We start from the raw sequence: 20,797 nt of genomic DNA, 5'->3' as shown, positions 1-20,797 counted from the left end.
TTTTCCGCGTTTTGTATGCAAATGATCTCTGTTATGATTGACAGATGCTGCTTTCAAGTCAGAATGATTACTGCAGATGGATAGTCAAATGTTAATGTGCTCATGGTTGTGACATCATAATCATGAAGATTTTGGAATTATGTTTTTGAATAATTTGATAGTGATCTGGTTGGCTGAAGAATGTTGTGAATGTTCGTGTATATCTACATATATTAAAGTACTTTTTATTAAATTCTCTTTAGCCCTCTATTGCATCATGTTGCCTCCGGATTACAAACTTATTTTCTCCATTTTGCAAGCACCTGATTTATTTAAGTTGAAAAATACATGGTTAATAATGCATGGATTGTTTTTAATAAACCAATAAAAGGATCTAGGTCAGACTACATCCTTGAGGTCATTTTTCTTTTCTTTTCTTTTCTACTTCAGGATGCATATTTTTACTTTGAAGCACTGTGATATGAGCTTCGAGATGCACTAGAGAGTTATGTAATGTTTTCATTTGTTTTTGTATTATCCATTCTTAAACACCTATTCCTTTCTTTTTAGTATTTACTTCACATTTAATTCAAAGTTAAATATTATATGTATGAATATAAATTATCATTTATAATTTTTATAATAATTTATAATCATTTTCAATCTTAATAATAATAATTATTATTATTTTTATTCTAATAACAAGATTATTATTATTATTATTATTATTATTATTATTATTATTATTATTATTATTATTATTATTATTATTCAGCAATTTATTTTAATTTCTAAAGAATTTCTAAAAAAAAGTTATAAAATAACAATAATAATAAATGAAGTCAGTTGAATGCAAAATTTTTTTTATTTTTTTATTTTTTCTTTGTGCATGCAGTAGATGATTAAAAAGACAAACTTAAACAGTTTAGAATTGATGTATTTGATGAATGAGGGACAGCACACGACAGGTATGAGTCAGTCACAGCATTGGTGACTCAAGCAGCGTCACCCGTGAATCAGTGTTTCACTAAAGTATGGCCAGTTGTGTCATATGGCAGGATGTTTTCCTCAAAGGGGGCGAAGAGAGTTATTACAAGTATTGTGCTTGTTCTTTTTTCCCCTGTTTTCATTTTCAGCAAGAAATTTGTTTTACTCATCTTGTAATTTCTACATCATTGATTTGTTCCACTCTCCTTCCTCTACGCCCCCTCTCTCATTCTGCTTAACTCCCACATTTAACTCCTGCCTGTGTGTTTGTCATCTTTGTGCATTCCTAGGCCACCCAACGGCGTTGTGTCTTTGTTATATTGTGGTGCCAATACTCCCGATGCATCAAATATTGTGTTTCTGATTCCAGGGCGTCAAAAGCAACGTTTGGGACGAGCCGTTCCATGGTCTTCACCCGCTCCTCCTTCCCTGGGGTGGGCAAATACTCTGGGCACTGGTTGGGAGACAACGGTGCCAACTGGAATGACATTAAGTGGGCGATACCCGGCATGCTAGAGTTTAACCTCTTCGGAATCCCTTATGTAAGTGGTTTGACTCCAAACTAAATGTCGTTTCCAACAAGGGTAATCAATGGCAGACAGCAGTCTTCATAACACAATAGCCCCACTGAGTGACATGAAAAGTGTTTGGAGAAAGCTTTTGGTTTTGATTGAGTTTCCATGAAATGCAATGAGAAATTGATTGGGCATTCAGACTCCGTGTTCAGGTTGAATTGAGTTAACATTGACTGACCGACTCAACAGTCAGATCCAATGAATTTATCATGGGATGGACGATGTAAACATTTATTGCTGCAATATGCAATATGCACCAGATATGTGCTGTTATAAAAAAAAAAGAAAAAAAAAAGTATTATAATAAAAATAACTTGATTTACCCTAAAATATAAATCACAAAATGCTTGGTGATCTGTATTTTGGGGTAAATCAAGTTATTTTTATTATAATACTTTTTTTTTTCTTTTATTATCTTTTATTGTCTTTTAAACATCAGTAGATTCTCATGTTTGGTCCAGTCAAGTATCAACTTTGTTTTAGATGCTTCTTAGAAAATGTCATGAGGGATTCAAATAAGTCATAAGTATAATTCGTAAAAGTAAAAAGGTATAAAATATTATAAATAAAAATGTATCATATTTTTATCAATTACATCATATTTTATACTTTTTAATTGCAGAATGCAGATTTTGGTATTTTGGTAAATATGAGCACAATCTGAGACATTTTTGATTTTATATCTAAAATAATGAGTGCCCATTTGATCTCCATTTAAGTGCCTTGCATATTTGGGGGGAAATGTTTGAGATAAGGAGTGATTTTTCCCTGAATCACTGAATCTCATGATGTTATTCTGCAGATCGGTGCGGATATCTGTGGGTTCTTTGACAACTCGACGGAGGAGCTTTGCACACGTTGGATGCAAGTGGGCGCGTTCTACCCCTTCAGCCGTAACCACAACGCACAAGGTTATGCGGTACGTATCGCCCTTAAATACTCATAAATATCTCAAGGTGTACGAAGCATCATCCTCTTCAAACATCTGTGCTACTGGTTTCTAGCCCAATGGCAAGGCTCTGAATTACAAACGTGTCCTCTCTCTTTAAATGCTATTTGTAGAAGATTTATTTCTCTAATCATTATTGTGAGATTGGCGTGAGAGAAGCAATCAGAACTCCGGAGCGAGAGTTTGAGAGGGCAAATGAGGATGAATGGAAAATTATATTCTTGGTGAAATTAGATGAATAAGATTTGACCTTTTAGTTGGAGAGTAATCATTCCACGGCTGTCTCTGCGACCGATGGCTCTCCGCCATGATGAACATATTATCAGTATCCACACAGTAAAATCCATTTCTCTCTTTGCTCTTCAGCTTACTCCCCCTGACTGGTTTTATGTCCCTCTCTAACAGGACCAGGACCCTGCAGCATACGGCTTTGACTCTCTCGTGGTGAACACCTCCAGGCATTACCTGAACATTAGATACATGCTCTTGCCGTACCTCTACACTCTGTTCTACAAGGCCCATGTTAACGGAGAGACCGTAGTGCGTCCCATGATGCATGAGTGAGTTTGTACGCACATGCAAAGAATCCTAAAGAAAATATTACAGTTTCCATAAAATTTGAAGCAGCACAACTTATTTTAACATAATTATAATTATAATTTTTTATATATATAATTATACTTATTAATTATAATTACAATAATAATTATAAGTAATGTTTTTTAAGCAGCAAATCAGCATATTAGAATGATTTTGGAAGGATCATGTGACACAGATTTTTTTTTTGTCTTGTTTTGTCATGTTCTGTGTTTTTTTTTGTTTATTTGATTGATTGTTTTTTTTTTGTCTTGTCTTGGCATTTTTTGTTGTTTTGTTTTGTTTGTTTCCTTTGTTTTGTTTGTTTATTTTATGTGATTTTTTTTGTCTTGTTTTGGCATGTTTTGTTTTGTTTGTTTCATTTATTGTTTTTGTCTTGTTTTTGCATGTTTCAAATTCAGATGTCAGGAACAACTTAAAAACTGTTTCTCGCTCTGCAGGTTCTATTCTGACAGTGAAACCTGGGCAGTGCACAAACAGTTCATGTGGGGAGCACATCTTCTCATCACACCTGTGCTGGATCCTGTGAGCACACACACACACACACACACACACACATACTGTTATATGACTTCCTGTAATCCCATGTGGATGACCTGCTCTGGGAAAAATGTGAGGAAGATGGGACTTTTTCTCTCTCTTTTCATTTCCATCGCCTCCTTTTCTCTCTTTCTAATGAGATCGTCGACCTCATTATGAAGAAATTAGAACTGAATATAGATTGCGGCCATGTGAAAATGTGTGATGAATTGTTTGAAGAGTCTAATGTGGCTTCATGCATTTTATCAAGAATGTGACTGAAACAGACTCTTCATGTTCAAAGAGCTTCCCATGAGATCATGGCAAAAGGCCCGTTTTGAGAAAGTTTGATGCACATACGTCAAAAGATGCCTGCTTTGGGGTTTTTCAAATCTTCAGAGAGCGCATGTGATGTAAACACTTTAATCAGCGGCAAAATCCATATGCATCAGCTGCATAAAAGATTATGATAATTACTGGACCATGTGGAACGAAAAAAGTTGTAAGGTGCTATAACAAGTTGCAGGGAAGAAAAACTGCTGTTGTTTTTCATCTTGCAAGCATTAATTTAATGACACCCGACATCTAACTTGCAGATCAGTTGAACTTTGATCTTCTCAACATGGGTTTTGAGTAGGGAAATCTATTCCCACCTTCAGATTTTTTTGTCGTCTTAGCCATCTTTTTTAAGTGCTCAAATGTTCTTAATCATTGCGTGCTCTCAATTAAAGAGTCAAGTATGTTGGTGAGCTTCAAAGAGGGAGAAGCCACCACTGTGTGAAGGTCTGTGGCTTTGAGAATGACAGAACAGTCTTTATATATTTAAGGCCAGTTTTACTCATTCTAAAAAATATAAGACTTATTATCTGTATTTTCCTATACATTATCGTGCAAAATTTTGGGGTTGGTGTGATTTAATAATAATAATAATAATAATAATACATGCATAAAAAGATACATTCAGTTAATCAAAAAGGACAGTAAAAGCATTTATTTACAAAATAATTATTGTTCGTACAGGTATAAATATTGTTCTTTTGAACTTTCAATTCATATGTTTTCTGCAAAATATTAGGTGGTACAAATGTTTTCAGCAACTGATAATAAAAATAAGCAAATTTTTGAGCAGCAAATCAGCATTTAGAATGATTTCTGAAGTATCATGTGAATAAAGAGTGACTTCTTTAAAAAAAAATAAAACATTTGAACAGTAGAGTATATGTTTATTTTATTTTATTTTTTATTTATTTTTATTTTATGTTATCCCTAGAATTAAGTTAAAACAAGCACAAGAAACATCCCTGTGTGTTGTTTGATAATTTATAACAAATATAACAAACCCATGTACAGAAACTAGTAATATATTTATTAACCAATGATTATACTTCTTATATGTTTGTATTTAGAACTTCAAACTTGGCTCAGTCAATCAGATTTTAGAGTTTAACTATGCATTTGAATTTATTTTTTTTAACACACACTTTTGTTATCTTAAAGTCACTCATGGTCAGGTCTTCGGTGCACAGTGCTTTCAGCTTGATATGAATATCATACTTGAGTGCCACCATCTGAAGTGTACAGTGGGTTTTCCCTCAGGCACAGGAATGAATCCTCTTTTCTTTTGGTTCGTTTGCTGCTTCGCTTTCTGTCAACTTCTTACTCTCCGATATCTCGCTCTTTCTGAAGCTTGAAAAACCATGACAGGAAGACCAAACCTCTGCCCATTAGATTAATGGATAATGCAAATGATCAAACCATCAACATAATGTCTATCTGTATGTACAGCTGATTTTTCTGTGTTTATTATTGTTTCAGGGAGTTGAATTTGTGGAGGCCTATATCCCAGATGCCATCTGGTACAACTTTGAAACGGTAAGACCATCCTCTGGCATGTTAATGTAAATGTTAATTTGTGGGTGAATTATGCCTTTAAAATCAGCTTGAAACCATTGTCTTCTTGTTCCTATTGTGAGTGTGAGGCAGAGGCTTTCACTTACGCATCTCTAGAGTCTGGTTAGTGCTGTAAGAGCCAGATTAACTAGCACCGATCAGATCACTGATAGGATCGGTCCCTTGCGTCTGTGTGTTGCGCGTCTCAGAACGGGTTGATTACAGAAGTCGTGATTGGCGAATCAGGGCCCTGGCAGGGCGAGACAGAGTGTGATGGAGAGGAGCAACACGAAGAACCTGATTGGATCTGAAATGACTTGTAGAAAGAGCAGAGACACAGTGTCTGTCTCGTCATCTCGGCATTGACCTAGTCACACAGACAGAGAGAGGTTGTGAGGGGTCTCGAGCTAGAGATGGGTAATGCATACAGTGTGTGAGGTGAAAAACATACTGAAAGTAAATCTTTGTTAAGCTCTGTTACTACTAAAACATAGCGACAACTTGATAATATGAGTGTAAATTATTATGGGATCTCTGTCAAACAGTGTAAGAAGCTTTCAGAATATCTTTGTCACTTTATGTAATTTTATTACTGTCACGGCTTACGCTGCTGGAAGGAACACGGAGCCGAGGGATAAACGAAACAAGGATTTATTAAATCAAACATAGGCAAGGTAGGTAGCAAATAACAGGTGGCAAGTGGCAAGTGGCAAGTAACAGGTAACAAGCGGACAAGTAGACAAGTAGACAAGTAAAACAGGTAGACGAGTAACAAGTAGACGAGTAGACCCGACAAAACAGAACTGAAAGGACAAGGCTTTTATACAATGGATAATAGGGAAAACACAGGTGGATGGAATGACTAAATTAACAGGGACATGGAACACATGCGGAAATAGAATAGACACACCTGGGAACTAATCAAACCGAACACGGAAGACAGAAACTGGGTCACAGGGGCAAAAACACACAAAATGAGTCCAGGTGTGTGACAGTACTCCCCCCTCCCGGTAGGTGCGTCCTCGCACCGTAGAAACAACAAAGGGAGGCGTGGGTGGGAACTTGGGAGGAGGTTCCGGTGGAGGACAGCCTCCCAGGAGGGGGCCAGCAGACAGGGACTACAGAGGAAGGAGCCAGGGAGGAGATGACGGAGGGAGGAGCCAGGGATGGAGACAGGAAGGATTTGAAGCAGGAGGTACCCAGCAGGACCCAGGCCACAGCCATAACGGCCCAAGGTGGGGCCGACAGTGGAAGGAGCCATGGAGGAGGAATGGTCACCGACTCCAGGGACTCGACCCACGGCAACGGAGCAAGTGGAGGAGGAGCCCGAGGCGGAGACGGAGAGCCGAAGAGCCAGGGTGACGGGGAGGAGCCGGAGGTCCTAGGCGGAACTGATGGCTCTGGTGACTGACGCGGCGATGTGGATCCGGAAGGCCGCGGTGAGGCCAGAGTGACCGAGGACTGAGGTGTAGCCGAGGGGATGAAGGAGCCTGACGGAGCCGGAGGGACGGAGGGATGAGGCGAAGCCGGAGGAGTGGAGTCCCGAGGCATAGGATGGACGACGCCAGACCAAGGCGGAGCCGGAGGGACGAGGGAGCCAGGCAGAGCCTGCGGACTGCCGGGCCACGGCGGAGAGGAAGGAGCTAGGAGCCATGGTGGAGCCGACGGGTCAACGGGCCGAGGCGGAGTCCAGGCCTCAGAGGCTGGAGGCGAAGGTGAGGGAGACGCCGACCAAGACGTCGCTGGAGGATGGCGGTCCCGCTGAGCTCGCACCACAATGATGGTAGGCTGAGGGCGAGCAGAGGGGCAGCCAGACGCCAGCGGAGGAGGAGGCAGGAGTGGGTGGGAGGGTGGGAATTTTGGAGGAGCAGGCATTGGAGTAAGCTCTGGGGCTGGAGCCCTTCCTGGGCTTAACGGAGGATCAGGAGCCCGTCCTGGGCTTAACGGAGGATCAGGAGCCCGTCCTGGGCTTAACGGGGGTTCAGGAGCCCGTCCTGGGCTTAACAGGGGATCAGGAGCCCGTCCTGGGCTTAACGGGGGATCAGGGGCCCGTCCTGGGCTTAACGGGGGATCAGGAGCCCGTCCTGGGCTTAACAGAGGATCAGGAGCCCGTCCTGGGCTTAACGGGGGAACAGGAGCCCGTCCTGGGCTTAACAGAGAATCAGGAGCCCGTCCTGGGCTTAACGGGGGAACAGGAGCCCGTCCTGGGCTTAACGGGGGAACAGGAGCCCGTCCTGGGCTTAACGGGGGAACAGGAGCCCGTCCTGGGCTTAACGGAGGATCAGGAGCCCGTCCTGGGCTTAAAGGAGGATCAGGAGCCCGTCCTGGGCTTAAAGGAGGATCAGGAGCCCGTCCTGGGCTTAACGTAAGATCAGGAGCCCGTCCTGGGCTTAACAGAGGATCTGGCATAGGTGAATTGGAAACCCCCTCATTTTGACCCATTTGGCGCTCCACATTTTGCTCCCTCGTGGTGGGCAGTGTCGCCGGCTCTCGCACCTGGTCTGACGGGTTGCTCTCTGGCTCTCCGTCATCGGTGGGCTCGGGCTTATGCCGCGTACCGTGGGGAGATTGTAGGCTGGGCTCTGGGTCCAGAGTGGACCTGGCGAGATCCTCCATTGGGCCGACCGTGAGAGGTGACCCATTTCTCACCAGATTCCACTCTATGAATGCGGCAAAATCCTCCCGAGGACCATCTTCGGGCGACAACGCTCTGCACCTGGAGTTCAGGCTGGCGTGATAAAAGGTGCAGAGCGCGTGGTCCAGGTAGCTGGTGGCATTAGCTAGCCAGAGAAACCGTCTAGTATGGTCCTCGAGAGAAAGTCCCTCCTGCTCCAGCAGGAGGAGGAGGTATTCGGGGCGATAGAGGGGATCCATGACACACTACGGAAAGAAAAAGACTGTGAAAAAACGGAAAACAAAACGGAGGGAAAACACGCAGTTTTTAACTTTTTAGGTCGGGTCTTCTCTCACGGCTTACGCTGCTGGAAGGAACACGGAGCCGAGGGATAAACGAAACAAGGATTTATTAAATCAAACATAGGCAAGGTAGGTAGCAAATAACAGGTGGCAAGTGGCAAGTGGCAAGTAACAGGTAACAAGCGGACAAGTAGACAAGTTGACAAGTAAAACAGGTAGACGAGTAACAAGTAGACGAGTAGACCTGACAAAACAGAACTGAAAGGACAAGGCTTTTATACAATGGATAATAGGGAAAACACAGGTGGATGAAATGACTAAATTAACAGGGACATGGAACACATGCGGAAATAGAATAGACACACCTGGGAACTAATCAAACCGAACACGGAAGACAGAAACTGGGTCACAGGGGCAAAAACACACAAAATGAGTCCAGGTGTGTGACAATTACATTTTCTTTATACCAATGTTTTGTTGTAGTAAGTTTATAGTTTGGTAGAAACTATGACTCTGTTCCTAAATCCAGCAATCCAATCTGTTAAATAAAATATATTCATATCAAAACTTTATATTTTATATTACATATATTTACATTTGAATCAATACAAAAACTCTTAAACAATAATGTATTATGCAATATGTTTACAATGTGATTTGTGGTTTGTCTAATAGGGGGTAAAGATTACAGATCGCAAAGCAACAATTCAAATGCTCCTGCCAGAAGATAAAATTGGTTTGCATCTGAGAGGTGGAGGCATTCTGCCTGTACAGAGACCAGATGTCACCACTACATACAGGTACAAAAAAAAAAAATAATAAAACAAAACCTATATATAGCCTTAAATGATTAAAAAATGCTCATATTAAACTACTGCTCTGTCACTAAAGCCTATACATGAAAATACAACCATTAAACACATCTAATGCATCATGCATCTTATTGTATTATAGTATTTTGTACAAATACCGCAGGATTCTTTGAATTACCACAGTATATGAATATGACAGCCATTCAGTACTTGGTTCTGCACATCACTATAACATTTAAGATTTCAAATTTAGTGTGTAATATTGAGAACGGATAAATATTTATGGTGTTGTGCTTTTTGCGCACCTGCGTCTGTGTTTCAGACATTTATTGGTTGTTTATTAATCCTGTCAGTGGTAGTTCAGTGTTTTCATTCAGCTCATTCCTGTTCATCTGCATGAGGCCTGAGTTTCTATTTAATGTTAGGAAAATTGTTTGAATTTCTCTGTGTGCAATAGCAATTCATTTTATAGTGCTTTTATTTCCCTCTGACTATAAGACACCTTCAGCAATGCACTGTATCTTTTAATGTATCTTTTAGGGTGCGCTAGCATTCAAAGTAGGGATGATACTTAAAAATTATTTAAAATTCACCCAGGTGTGCTGTACGGTGTCTGTGACATATTATTCACAAACAAGAATCCCATCTGAACTTCAAAGGATCCAATTTCTATCTGCTCTTCAGTTTCTGGTAAAAAGTTGTAGGTTTGTGTGATGAAAGTTGTTTGTTCCCTCAGCCGGCGTCATCCCATGGGACTGATCGTCGCACTCAATGACAACAAGGCTGCGTCAGGCGAGCTATTTTGGGATGACGGAGACTCTCGAGGTATTTTAGGGGCTTGCTATTAATTAAAACGTGTTTTTTTCTTTTACAGTTCACAGTCAGAAACAAAAATCTACTTTTTACACAACTGTATAACAAGAATGTTTTTTTCTAAATAAAAACGGTTGAGTCAGAAGTTCAGGTTTTTGCTTAAAATTCCTTCAATGTTTCCCCTTTTATGTTTAATTACATTTCATTAAAAGTTAATTGATTTTTTTTTTAAGTAATATTTTTAATTTGCAAGAACAGTTATAGTTTAACCTTATGATAGGTATAAATTCATGAAACAAACATTTAGCTTGGATGAGCCCAAAAATTAGCAACATCAAAATGTTTAATAAATTAACAGTGCAAAGAAAAACTAAATGTTTGAGTTTGCAAGGCATAAAAACACATGAATTTGAGCAACGAATGTGAGATGTAGTGAAAAAGCAACACTGGCTTGAAACTCTTTCAAATTGGTCACAGGTTCATTCTTGTTGTTGCCTCTTATAATAGTCTTTTTGAGGAGAAATCTTTAGATTTATCCAACTGTTTATTGGAAAAAACAAATAATCCTTGTTTGATTTAGGTTGATTGGTCTCTCATAACTTTTCCTTCTGTTTGTTTATTAGATACTGTTGCATCTGGTGATTACATTCATTACCAGTTTTCCGTGGCTAATGTACGTCATCATAAAGTCACATTTTTGTTTGTTTGCTGTTGTTTTTTTAGATTACATTAAACTGCATGTCCATCAATTACAAAAATCTTTTTTATAATTGTATTAATTTTTGTTTTTTTGGCTGGATCAGGATGTTTTGTCAATGCAAGTTGCCCACAATGGATACCGGGATCCAAATAACTTGAAGTTTGAGAACATCACGGTGTTGGGAGTGACTGCAGCTCCTGCTGTTGTGACCGTTTCAGACGGCAACACTGTTATCTCTCTGTCTGACTCCCAGATTCAATATGACAAGCAGGTAATCATAGTTTTAATATTTAGTTTTCTGTTCACCATCAAAGTCAAAATGTTTAAAATAGAACAGGGTATAATGGACATAAATTATAAAGTAGTTAGTGTTATTTTAGTATTACAGAGATATTACACTGAAATTTTTTTTTTTTTTTTTTTAGGTTTATTGGCTGCAAACTATTTATTTCAGCTACATTTTTTTATATTATTTTTTAAAGTTATTCAACTGAATTTATTTAAAAGTAGCTAAAATAAATTTATTGCAACCACTTAGCTTAGAAAGTTAGTAAATTCAATTTTCTTTTATTTTATACTCAAATTTTCTTAATATTTTTTTTATCAGATTCCATTTATATAGTATATTTGCTTTTGTATAATTTTTATTAAAAGTTTTAGTAGGTTTTTTTTTATAAGTAGTTGTTTTTTTTTTGTTGTTTTTTTTTTCAAATATGTCTATATAGTTTTTATTCATCTGTATTTCAGTTTTAGTTATTTTAGTAAATCAAGTGCAGTTAAATGAAAATAAGAAATGTTGTCTTGGCAACTACCTGAAATAAGTTTTTATTTTACTTTGATAACATTTATTTTATATCTAGTATTGATTTATTTATTTTTATTTTTTAATGGATTTAACTTGAGTAACTATAATAATGCTATAAAAATGCTAACATTCCAAGCTAACAATATATTTATATAGTAACAGTTTAGAATAGGTTATTAGTTGCTTATTACTAGAATATTAGCCATGTATTAGTGCTAATTAATAACATATTAATGCCTTATTCTACATGATCTTATTCTACATCCCTAATCTTACCCAATACCTAAACCTAGCAATTACCTTTAATTTATTGAGAGAATGTCGTAGTTAATAGTTAACAAGTGTTACCTATTCTAAAGTTTTACTATATATATATATATATATATATATATATTAGTAATATGGTTTGCTTACAAATATGCAACAAAAAACACCATGAAGTATGCTTAAATTTGCACACTTTCAGTTGTGCACTTTTGCAACGAAAGTAACATTTATGTTGTTTTTGCATTGTGATAATATATATATATATAATATATATAAAAAACACAACGTAATAGCACTTTTGCATTACTGAACTGAATTATACAGCAGTATGCAAACATGATGCATTGCAACTGAAGTAAAAAAAAAAATGAAAGCCAACAGGCAGATAAATTGACAGAAACCTCAATCTAATATTTTTATTAAAGCCAAGGTTTTCTCAACAAAAAGCCATCTGAAAATAGCAGTCCTTCAAAGGGCTTTACAGAATTCTCAGAAATGTATTTGGTAATTTGACATTCGGAGAACATCTCTAAACGAACTGAAAAATGAAAAAAATAAAAATCACAGCCAAAGTAACGTAATTAGGACTGCGAGCCAGTCCAACAAACCATGTCCACAAAATGAAGCCTGACTTCTGTTTAATACGGACCAGGATTCCCTACGGTACCAGGAGAGGCCCTGTCATTCCAAGTGAGTGTCCAGGGATGCTCACAGACCAGAAACTGAATTTGTCAGGGCTCTCAAAGCACACACGCATTAGCCTATGATGAAGGGCATCGCTTTCTCTCAGAGCTCAAGGTCCTGGAATGACAACACGAGGACGTGCAGACTTTGGTCTTAAACTACGCATGACACATTAATGTCAGCTGCTGTAATTTATGGCTCATCCTCCAACTAACGCAAATGCAACAGTGTTTGACATTGTTGTCATCCACATACTTTAAATAAAAGCATCATCTGCACTTGATAGGATTCTGATTTGAATATACCTGCTGTCTTTTGTGTAATATTAATATATGGAAGCCAGATTGGGACAAAAGTCTTTAAAGTTAACGTGAAATTTGACCACGTCAACATGTGCTGTTTGTCCATGCTAATATGACAACATGCACACCAGCCAAGTAAATTTCTGTATTTGAGACTAAATTTGCATATGCAATACAGTGATACATCGTTATATACGTATACAAACACCAGATGTCATGTTTATTAATAAAGGATGTCTTAATGGTACACTGGTATGACTGCATGCCTGCAAACGTCAGACCTATGTTGTGTGTGATGTCAGTCTTGTGTGGTGATTCGCCATGCCTTTTTTATTTGTTTAGTTCGATATTCTTTCTCCGGTAGAAAAGTTTTAATTTACATTGTAGCATTAATTAATTTATTGTAGCACAGTATATATCAGTAAAGCAATGCAGCAGTGAACTAAAACAAATAAATAATATGTGAATAAATCTAGAGGTAAATCTAATTTAAAAAGTATTACACATTTGAACATCGCGATAATGTGCCCGCATTGAGAGACACATTCAAATTCATTGTCTTAACACGGTAAAACTCTGTGTCTTAAAACATACTAAAGAAACTTACCGACTGAAACTGATGAAGAAAATGATGCCAGAATACACATACAAAAGAAATGTGTTCATAATTGACGAACACTGTGTCTTGACATGGCCAAATTTTACATATTCTATTTAAAGACATTTAGCCCCATTCACCTTCCATACTAAAGGGGATGCAAAATGGAGAAGCAGATCAAAACTTCTTACGTTCACAATTGACACAACTTTGTTTGTATTCAAGGAGGCGTTCTGGACAACTCATGTATGTCATACAGCCATACTGCTGTTAGGTAAAGAAAATCTGTTAGGTCTGCTGTTAGGTACTTTATTGAGTATTTTTGGTCTTCTAGGTGCTACATCTGAAAAATTTGGAGCTGGAACTTGGGAAGGACTACACAGTCAACTGGGATGCCAAAATCCCTGCAAGTATTGATTGCTATCCTGAAGGGAGTGAAGACCAGGCCAAATGTGAAGCCCGCGGCTGCATCTGGGAGGTATGTGAGAGACGATACGCAATATTCAACCCTGTTATTTTCAGATAGACAGTATGTTTTGGTGTCTGTATATGGAAAGTGAATGGAAAATGTGTACTTTTGTCTCATTTTATGTAACACAATTGTTTTTCTTAGCCATCAAGTATCCCTAAGTGTTATTACTCCGAGAACCACGGCTACATCACCAGCAAAAAGGTTGAGACACTAAGCGGCATCACTGTAGATATAGACCGCAATACTGAATTCCCAAGTCAGCGTTCTCGATCTCGAGACATCAGCAAGCTACGGGTGAATATCACATACCTGAGTGGAAGAAGCCTACGTTGGAAGGTATGCTTTTCTAAATTTAGGATTAAGACGAAAACAAATACAGAATTGATCCATTTATTAAAAAAAAAAATATATATATTTAAATTCAGGCATTTGGCCCAAAGAACCTTTCGGTAAATGGTTCTTAGAGTAACAATTTATCACATTTACCCTTTTTCCACTATAAAGAACCTTTTGTGCAATAGAAAGGTTCTACAGACATTTGAGGTTATTCATGGGACCATAGATTTCGAACCTTTAATTTTAGGGAGCATTGGGAATCGATCCCATAACATTGGCATTACTAGTGCCATGCCCCATTATTTAATTTAATATATTATCATATTATTATTATTATTTTTTATTTTGTATTTTTTTAGGAATGGGAATTAAGAAAATAAATTAATATATTTACTGACTGAGATTAAGACTATGACTGATTTTGTCGCTGTTCATCTAGATCTTTGACCCAGAAAATGCACGCTACGAGGTCCCCATTCCCCTTGACCTGCCAGCCGCACCAGAAACAGTGGAAAACAACAGAGACTATAGGGTTCAAATCAATGACAAACCATTTGGGATCCAAGTGATCAGAAAAGGAACAGAAGAAGTGATGTGAGTAACCTGAACTACTCTGACAACAGAGTTCAGAGAGATTCTTTTGGCAATGTTGTGGTAGTTAATAGGTAACTGCAAGGTAACTACATAGTAAGTTAAGTTATAAGTTATAGTGGGTATTTTTTCTGCTGTCACCATGTATTGAGGCTTTTCACCATTTCACCTTATACAATACCTTTATATTAATGCATTTAGCAGTTACATTCATGCATTTGACAGATCTAAATCAACTTTATATTGCAGTCAAGGATTTTTTTTTGCTTCATATATTTCTTGGAAACTGAGCCCATGACCTTGACATTGCTATGAACATGCTCTACTGTTTAAGTTAAATGAATAAATGTTTTTCATGTTATGTATTTATTTAGAAACTGCATTAAATAAAAATGGAATATACCATTTGTATATTAAATAAAATCCATACATATAATAAATATAAATAAATATACAGTTTATATATTAAATTCTTCTTAAATGCATTCATCTAAAAGGAATACTATTTATTATCCATTCTGGTTGTCCACCTACTGTATGTCAAAGTTCCCAAAGGTATTTCATGTACAAATTAATTAGAAAAAGCAACGAAGCAGTGCTGTAAAGGAGTTGAATGCAGAAATAGCTCTGAATAGCGGTGCTGATGGTGCACTTGCAGGGTTTTCTGTGAGCTTTAGGACTATAAAAGCACAGTCAGCCTTCTTGATGAAAGCAACTTGTTCCTCAGAAGACAGGAAACATCTTGAGTGTTCTGTTTTGTTGAATCTCATTCTCTAGATGGAACTCTGCCGTGCCGGGGTTCATTTTCTCCGATCAGTTCCTTCAGATCTCCACACGCCTTCCCACAGAATATGTCTATGGTTTTGGTGAAACAGAGCACCCTACCTATAAACATAACCTCAACTTCAACAAATACGGCCTGTTTGCGAAAGACCAGCCTCCAGGGGTAAGTGTCAGAACCAGTGGTCATGTTTTGCAAGCCTTCCTGAATGATAAGTTATCTGAACTATACACATCACAGTACAGACGGTCATGTGTATGGTTTGGTCACTCAATACGGCAATCAAAAGCAGTAATGCTATGACAGTTTACCTCAAACATTAAATACATACATACATACATAAAATAGTTGATCATAGTATGAATGAAGCTTATTTTGGTTTTTAATACATTTTGACATTATTATTATTTTTATTATTTATGTAATAAAAGCCACCTTTCTCCGAGATGTTTTAAATTTAAATGAATTTAACTATATGTATAACAAATACCACCATGAAATACGTTTATTCTGAGGAAGTTAATGTTTGCAAGGTGTTTTCTCATCAAAAATAACACATAAAACATGTATGTTTGCATAGTCACATAAAACATTAAAACATATTCACATTAAAATATATGTGACCTTGGACCACAAAACCAGTCTTAAGTGTACTTTTTTTTTTCGAAATTGAGATTTATACATCATTTGAAAGCTGAATAAATAACTTTCCATTGATGTATGGTTTATTAGGATCGGACAATATTTGGCCGAGATACAACTATTTGAAAATTTGGAATCTGAGGGTGCAAAAAAATCTAATACTGAGAAAAGTGCCTTTGAAGTTGTCCAAATTAAGTTCTTAGTAATGAATATTACTAACCAAAAAATACGTTTTTATATATTTATGGTAAGAAATTTACAAAATATCTTCATGGCACATGATCTTAACTTAATATCATAAAGATTTTTTTGCATAAAAGAAAAATCAATGATTTTGGCTCATACAATTTTTTTTTTTGTTATTGCTACAAATATACCCCAGCGACTTAAGACCTCCAGGGTCACATATATTACATATTTACACATTAACAAATTTTTTTTTCACAGTACAGTATTAAAATAAACTACATTTTCTATATTTGTTTTTTTTCAGATTTTTTTAATTAAATAATATTTTCACAAAATAGAAATGATAAAAATATTAGTAGTAGTAGTGGTGGTATTAAATTCTTGTATATATGCATCTGTATTTGGTTTTAAAGTTATACAGTTTCAGTGTCACATGAAGGATCATGGGACACTGAAGACTGGAGTAATGATGCTTAAAATTCGCAGGGTTCTTTCCTTTAAGCCAAATAAAAATCTCTCATTAACACTTAATTGTCTGTTTAACACTGAGAACAACTGAAATCGCATCACAAACTCAAACTCTAATCTCTTTCTCCCCATCTGCAGTATAAGCTGAACAGCTATGGAGTTCATCCATTCTATATGGGACTGGAGAAATCCAAAAATGCTCATGGCGTCCTCCTGCTCAACAGCAATGCTATGGGTAAGTGAAACCAAACACACAAAACATTTGTGTTTCACCTGGACCAAAAAAACAATTTACCCTGATTTCAGTTTCTATATATATATATATATATATATATATATGGATACTGCGAAATAGAGACATTTTAAAGCAGCATATACATGCTTTTGGTGCAAAATCTGTTCCAATTGGTCGGCAAAAACATTATGATGTTGTAAAATACCTAATTTAGATGACAATAACAGAATGCATTGGAGAGAATCGAGAAAAACTTTTGTAGAACAGAACAAAGACATTCCAGACTTTTCTGTAAGTCAGAGTTAAGTTGTAAAAAAACAAAATTGTATGTGCCCTTCACATTTCTTTTTATGTAAAGGGCAGCACAGTATCTCCGGGAACAATGTTTTGATTGTCTATTTATGAGACTAAATGTCATCAGTCAGCTGCATCTTTAGCATTGGAACAAATAAGTCCATCTTTTACTGGCTCCAATGCTGGCGTGAGTTTTGTCAGCAGGTCTTAAGGTTGTGATTAGAGCGGTCGCTATTTATCAGAGGCGAGAGGCTGTCATTGAGCTTTAGTGTGAGGAACGCTTATGCTTATTGCAGGAGTTTCTCTTGAGCTGCTTACACATAATGGTGCTGTTGAAAAGGGTTTTTAACAGAATTGTGCTCTCAGAAAGTCTTCTGCATTCAACCGCCGTCTCGCAAACACTCACATACATTTTAATTCTTACATAAACACAAATGCACAGGCAGTCGAGTAAATGAGCATCCTGAGAACCGCAACAGGAGAATAGCTTTGATGTGGTTCACTTTACCCAGAGAAATTCAAAGTAGTGCCCTATGATTTGAATACAGATGTGTTTAACACTTCAACGCATACAGAATGAAACAGAAATGGAAGTGTTAAAGACCTCTGAAATGATTTGAAGGTTTTATTGAATGTGTTGACATTTCTTTTTAGAGCTGTCCCATAATAGTCGACTAGACAGAAGAGGCTTAATCGACCAAAATTGTATTATTCGCTTAGTCACAGAAAAAAAAAACTTAATAAAATCCACATTGGCAAAGTCCACACGCAGATTGTTAATGGCTGCTCTATGTGGTAGGCTATCCAGTACATCACAAAGGACATCCAAACACTCACCTATTATTCACCGTCCTCAAATATTGCTTATAATCTGAAATATGTAAGTAAGTGCCCACCCACAAACACAGTAACATTTCTGTGTGGTTAACATCATGTCGAGAAGATGCTGTATCCTACGTTGTGAGAGTAAATTTGATTTATCATATCTTATAATTACCACAAACTTATTAATACTTGACACTTACCACTGAGAAATGTACTGCTCCAGTTGTGCTTGTGAATGCACGAGTCGTTTACGGATAATTTAGAAATTAGGTAAAACAAATATACAAATTGAGAAAACTAGTTTTTTGAACTTGCATGCATGTAAACCTGTTTTAGGAGACTCATAAAACAATATTAGCAACCTTAAAAATGGCATAATAGGGGCACTTTAAAATACACCCTCTTTTTTGGTCATACAGATAAAAATAATACATCTTTTGCATCTGTACAAACTCTACATTTATTTTTGTGCACTCAAAATAGCAACAAAATATTGCGCTTTTGTAAAATAATGAAAGAAACACGATGCGCTTTCTGCTGTATCTGTCTGAGTGAAGTTGAGTGCGAAACTCCAAAACTCTGTGTATGTTTGCTTTATAGACATAAAAAAAAATCAATAGAAAGTGAAATGTCTACTTTCAAATAAACCAATTCAAATGGAAGACAAATATTCTCCGATTATGTAATCTGTATGAAACAGTCACACAGGAGATCATGAGTCAGTGTCGCCCAGATCGAGAACAAAGAAAGCACTAGTTTATCATTTATGAATTATTAAAATTTTAATGATAATTACTTCTGCCGGTGCTCTGTGGCAAGCTTTATGCATGTGCTTGAGTGCTTGAGAAGGAATCTTTCCTTTTTTTTTAAATAGCTAATAGTAAATAGGCAGATTGTGCACAGAAAAAAGCAATAAAGGCACTTTTAAAATAATAAATTAAAGCCAATTACTTCACATCTATATTGTAGTTGGAAAATAGATTGAATATAATAAATAAAATAAATATATTATTTATATTATTCATATTATTTATTATTATAACTATTTATAAGACACGTTCATAATGAATATATTGAAGCCAATTACTTCACAGAAGAATTTTAGTCCTATTAAGGAATGAAAAATAAAGAAAAACTTCTACAGTAATGAGAATTTTATAGTAATTATTACTGATAATAAGGGAATTATATATTCAGGTGCATCAAAAAAAAAAGGGTTTTATTATTTAAAAATTTTAAACTTTCGTATATGTTCTTGATTCATTACATGAAAAATAATTTTTAATAATTAGATCTTACAGCTAATGAAAGTCAAAATTCCAGTATCACAAAATATTAGAATATTTACTTTTGAGTTTCATTAAATGACCAACCCTACAATATAAATTCCGGGTGTCTCTTGTTCGTTGAAACCACAATAATGGAGAAGACTGCTGACTTGGTCCAGAAGACAATCATTGACACAAAGAGGGTGAATCACAGTTGCAAAGTTGCAATTGCAAAGTTGACTGGACGTAAGAGAATGGGTAGGTAAAGGTGCACAAGCAACAGAGATGACCGCAAGCTTGAGAATACTAACAAGCAAATCCGATTCAAACACTTGGGAGAGCTTCACAAGGAGTGGACTGAAGCTGGAGTCAGTGCATCAAGAGTCACCACACTCAGACGTCTTCAGGAAAAGGACTACCAAGCCACTTCTGAAACAGAAACAACGTCAGAAGCATCTGACCTGGGCTAAGAAGAAAAAGAACTGGACTGAATTGGACTCAGTGGTCCAAAGCCCTCTTTCCAGGAAAAATTTAATTTTTGCATTTCATTTGAAAATCAAGGTCTGGAGTATGGAGGAAAACTACAGAGGCAGAGAATCCAAGTTGCTTGATTTTAAGGGGGCCATGACAACTGCTAGCGTTGGTTTATTGTGTTTTATCGAAGTCAATGCAGCTGTCTTCCAGGAGATTTTTGAGCACTTTATGCTTCCATCTGCTGACAAGCTATGGAGATGCTGTTTATTTTCCCACCAGGACTTTAGCACCTGCCCACAGTGCCAAAATCACTTCCAAGTGGTTTTTCTGACCATGATATTGTGACCCGATATATCTTTGACCAGATCTAGATTTAAAGGTTCTTGACTACGCCACCTGGTGCCTCTCACACCAGGATATACTTTGCACCTTAACTGCTAATTATCTAATCGAAGGCAAGCAGGTTCGTAGCAATACACCAAAGATGAACTGAACAGAGACGTGCTTTCAATATAAAAATAATAACAAAACTTTATTGTACAATAGTATAATACAAGAGTCACATCGTCATACTGGAGGCACAGTATTAAAACGAGAGACTAGACCTGGTATTGGCTGTTACAAGAGACAATACGATTAACAATTTAATTAGAAAATACTGATTCACTGTCAAGGCAGGTTACCTGTCCGGGATACGCGTGACGTTCACCGCCCGTGCTCTGGATACTGTAGCCCACGATCACGTGCACACACACACACACACACACACACACAGACAGGCACAACCACTACAAGCCAATGATTCAATCAATATTGTGAAGTGCAGATT

At 37.0% G+C, this 20,797-nt stretch overlaps 1 protein-coding gene across 1 annotated transcript in view; it reads left to right on the top strand.

The window, feature by feature from the left end:
- Positions 1 to 20,797, top strand: part of LOC132101734 (sucrase-isomaltase, intestinal-like) — a 67,912-nt gene that overhangs the window by 13,114 nt on the left and 34,001 nt on the right. Inside the window, exons 16-29 of the mRNA XM_059506911.1 lie at positions 1,337 to 1,508; positions 2,344 to 2,460; positions 2,896 to 3,050; positions 3,528 to 3,612; positions 5,422 to 5,478; positions 9,088 to 9,212; positions 9,961 to 10,049; positions 10,661 to 10,710; positions 10,841 to 11,008; positions 13,728 to 13,871; positions 14,007 to 14,201; positions 14,641 to 14,795; positions 15,570 to 15,738; positions 17,011 to 17,107. Coding sequence (XP_059362894.1) covers positions 1,337 to 1,508; positions 2,344 to 2,460; positions 2,896 to 3,050; positions 3,528 to 3,612; positions 5,422 to 5,478; positions 9,088 to 9,212; positions 9,961 to 10,049; positions 10,661 to 10,710; positions 10,841 to 11,008; positions 13,728 to 13,871; positions 14,007 to 14,201; positions 14,641 to 14,795; positions 15,570 to 15,738; positions 17,011 to 17,107 — 1,778 coding nt within the window. The remainder of the gene's footprint in view (positions 1 to 1,336; positions 1,509 to 2,343; positions 2,461 to 2,895; positions 3,051 to 3,527; positions 3,613 to 5,421; positions 5,479 to 9,087; positions 9,213 to 9,960; positions 10,050 to 10,660; positions 10,711 to 10,840; positions 11,009 to 13,727; positions 13,872 to 14,006; positions 14,202 to 14,640; positions 14,796 to 15,569; positions 15,739 to 17,010; positions 17,108 to 20,797) is intronic.

The sequence above is a fragment of the Carassius carassius genome, chromosome 23 (assembly GCF_963082965.1).
Source record: "Carassius carassius chromosome 23, fCarCar2.1, whole genome shotgun sequence".
Lineage (NCBI taxonomy): Eukaryota > Metazoa > Chordata > Actinopteri > Cypriniformes > Cyprinidae > Carassius > Carassius carassius.
This window is presented reverse-complemented; position numbering and strand designations above follow the sequence as displayed.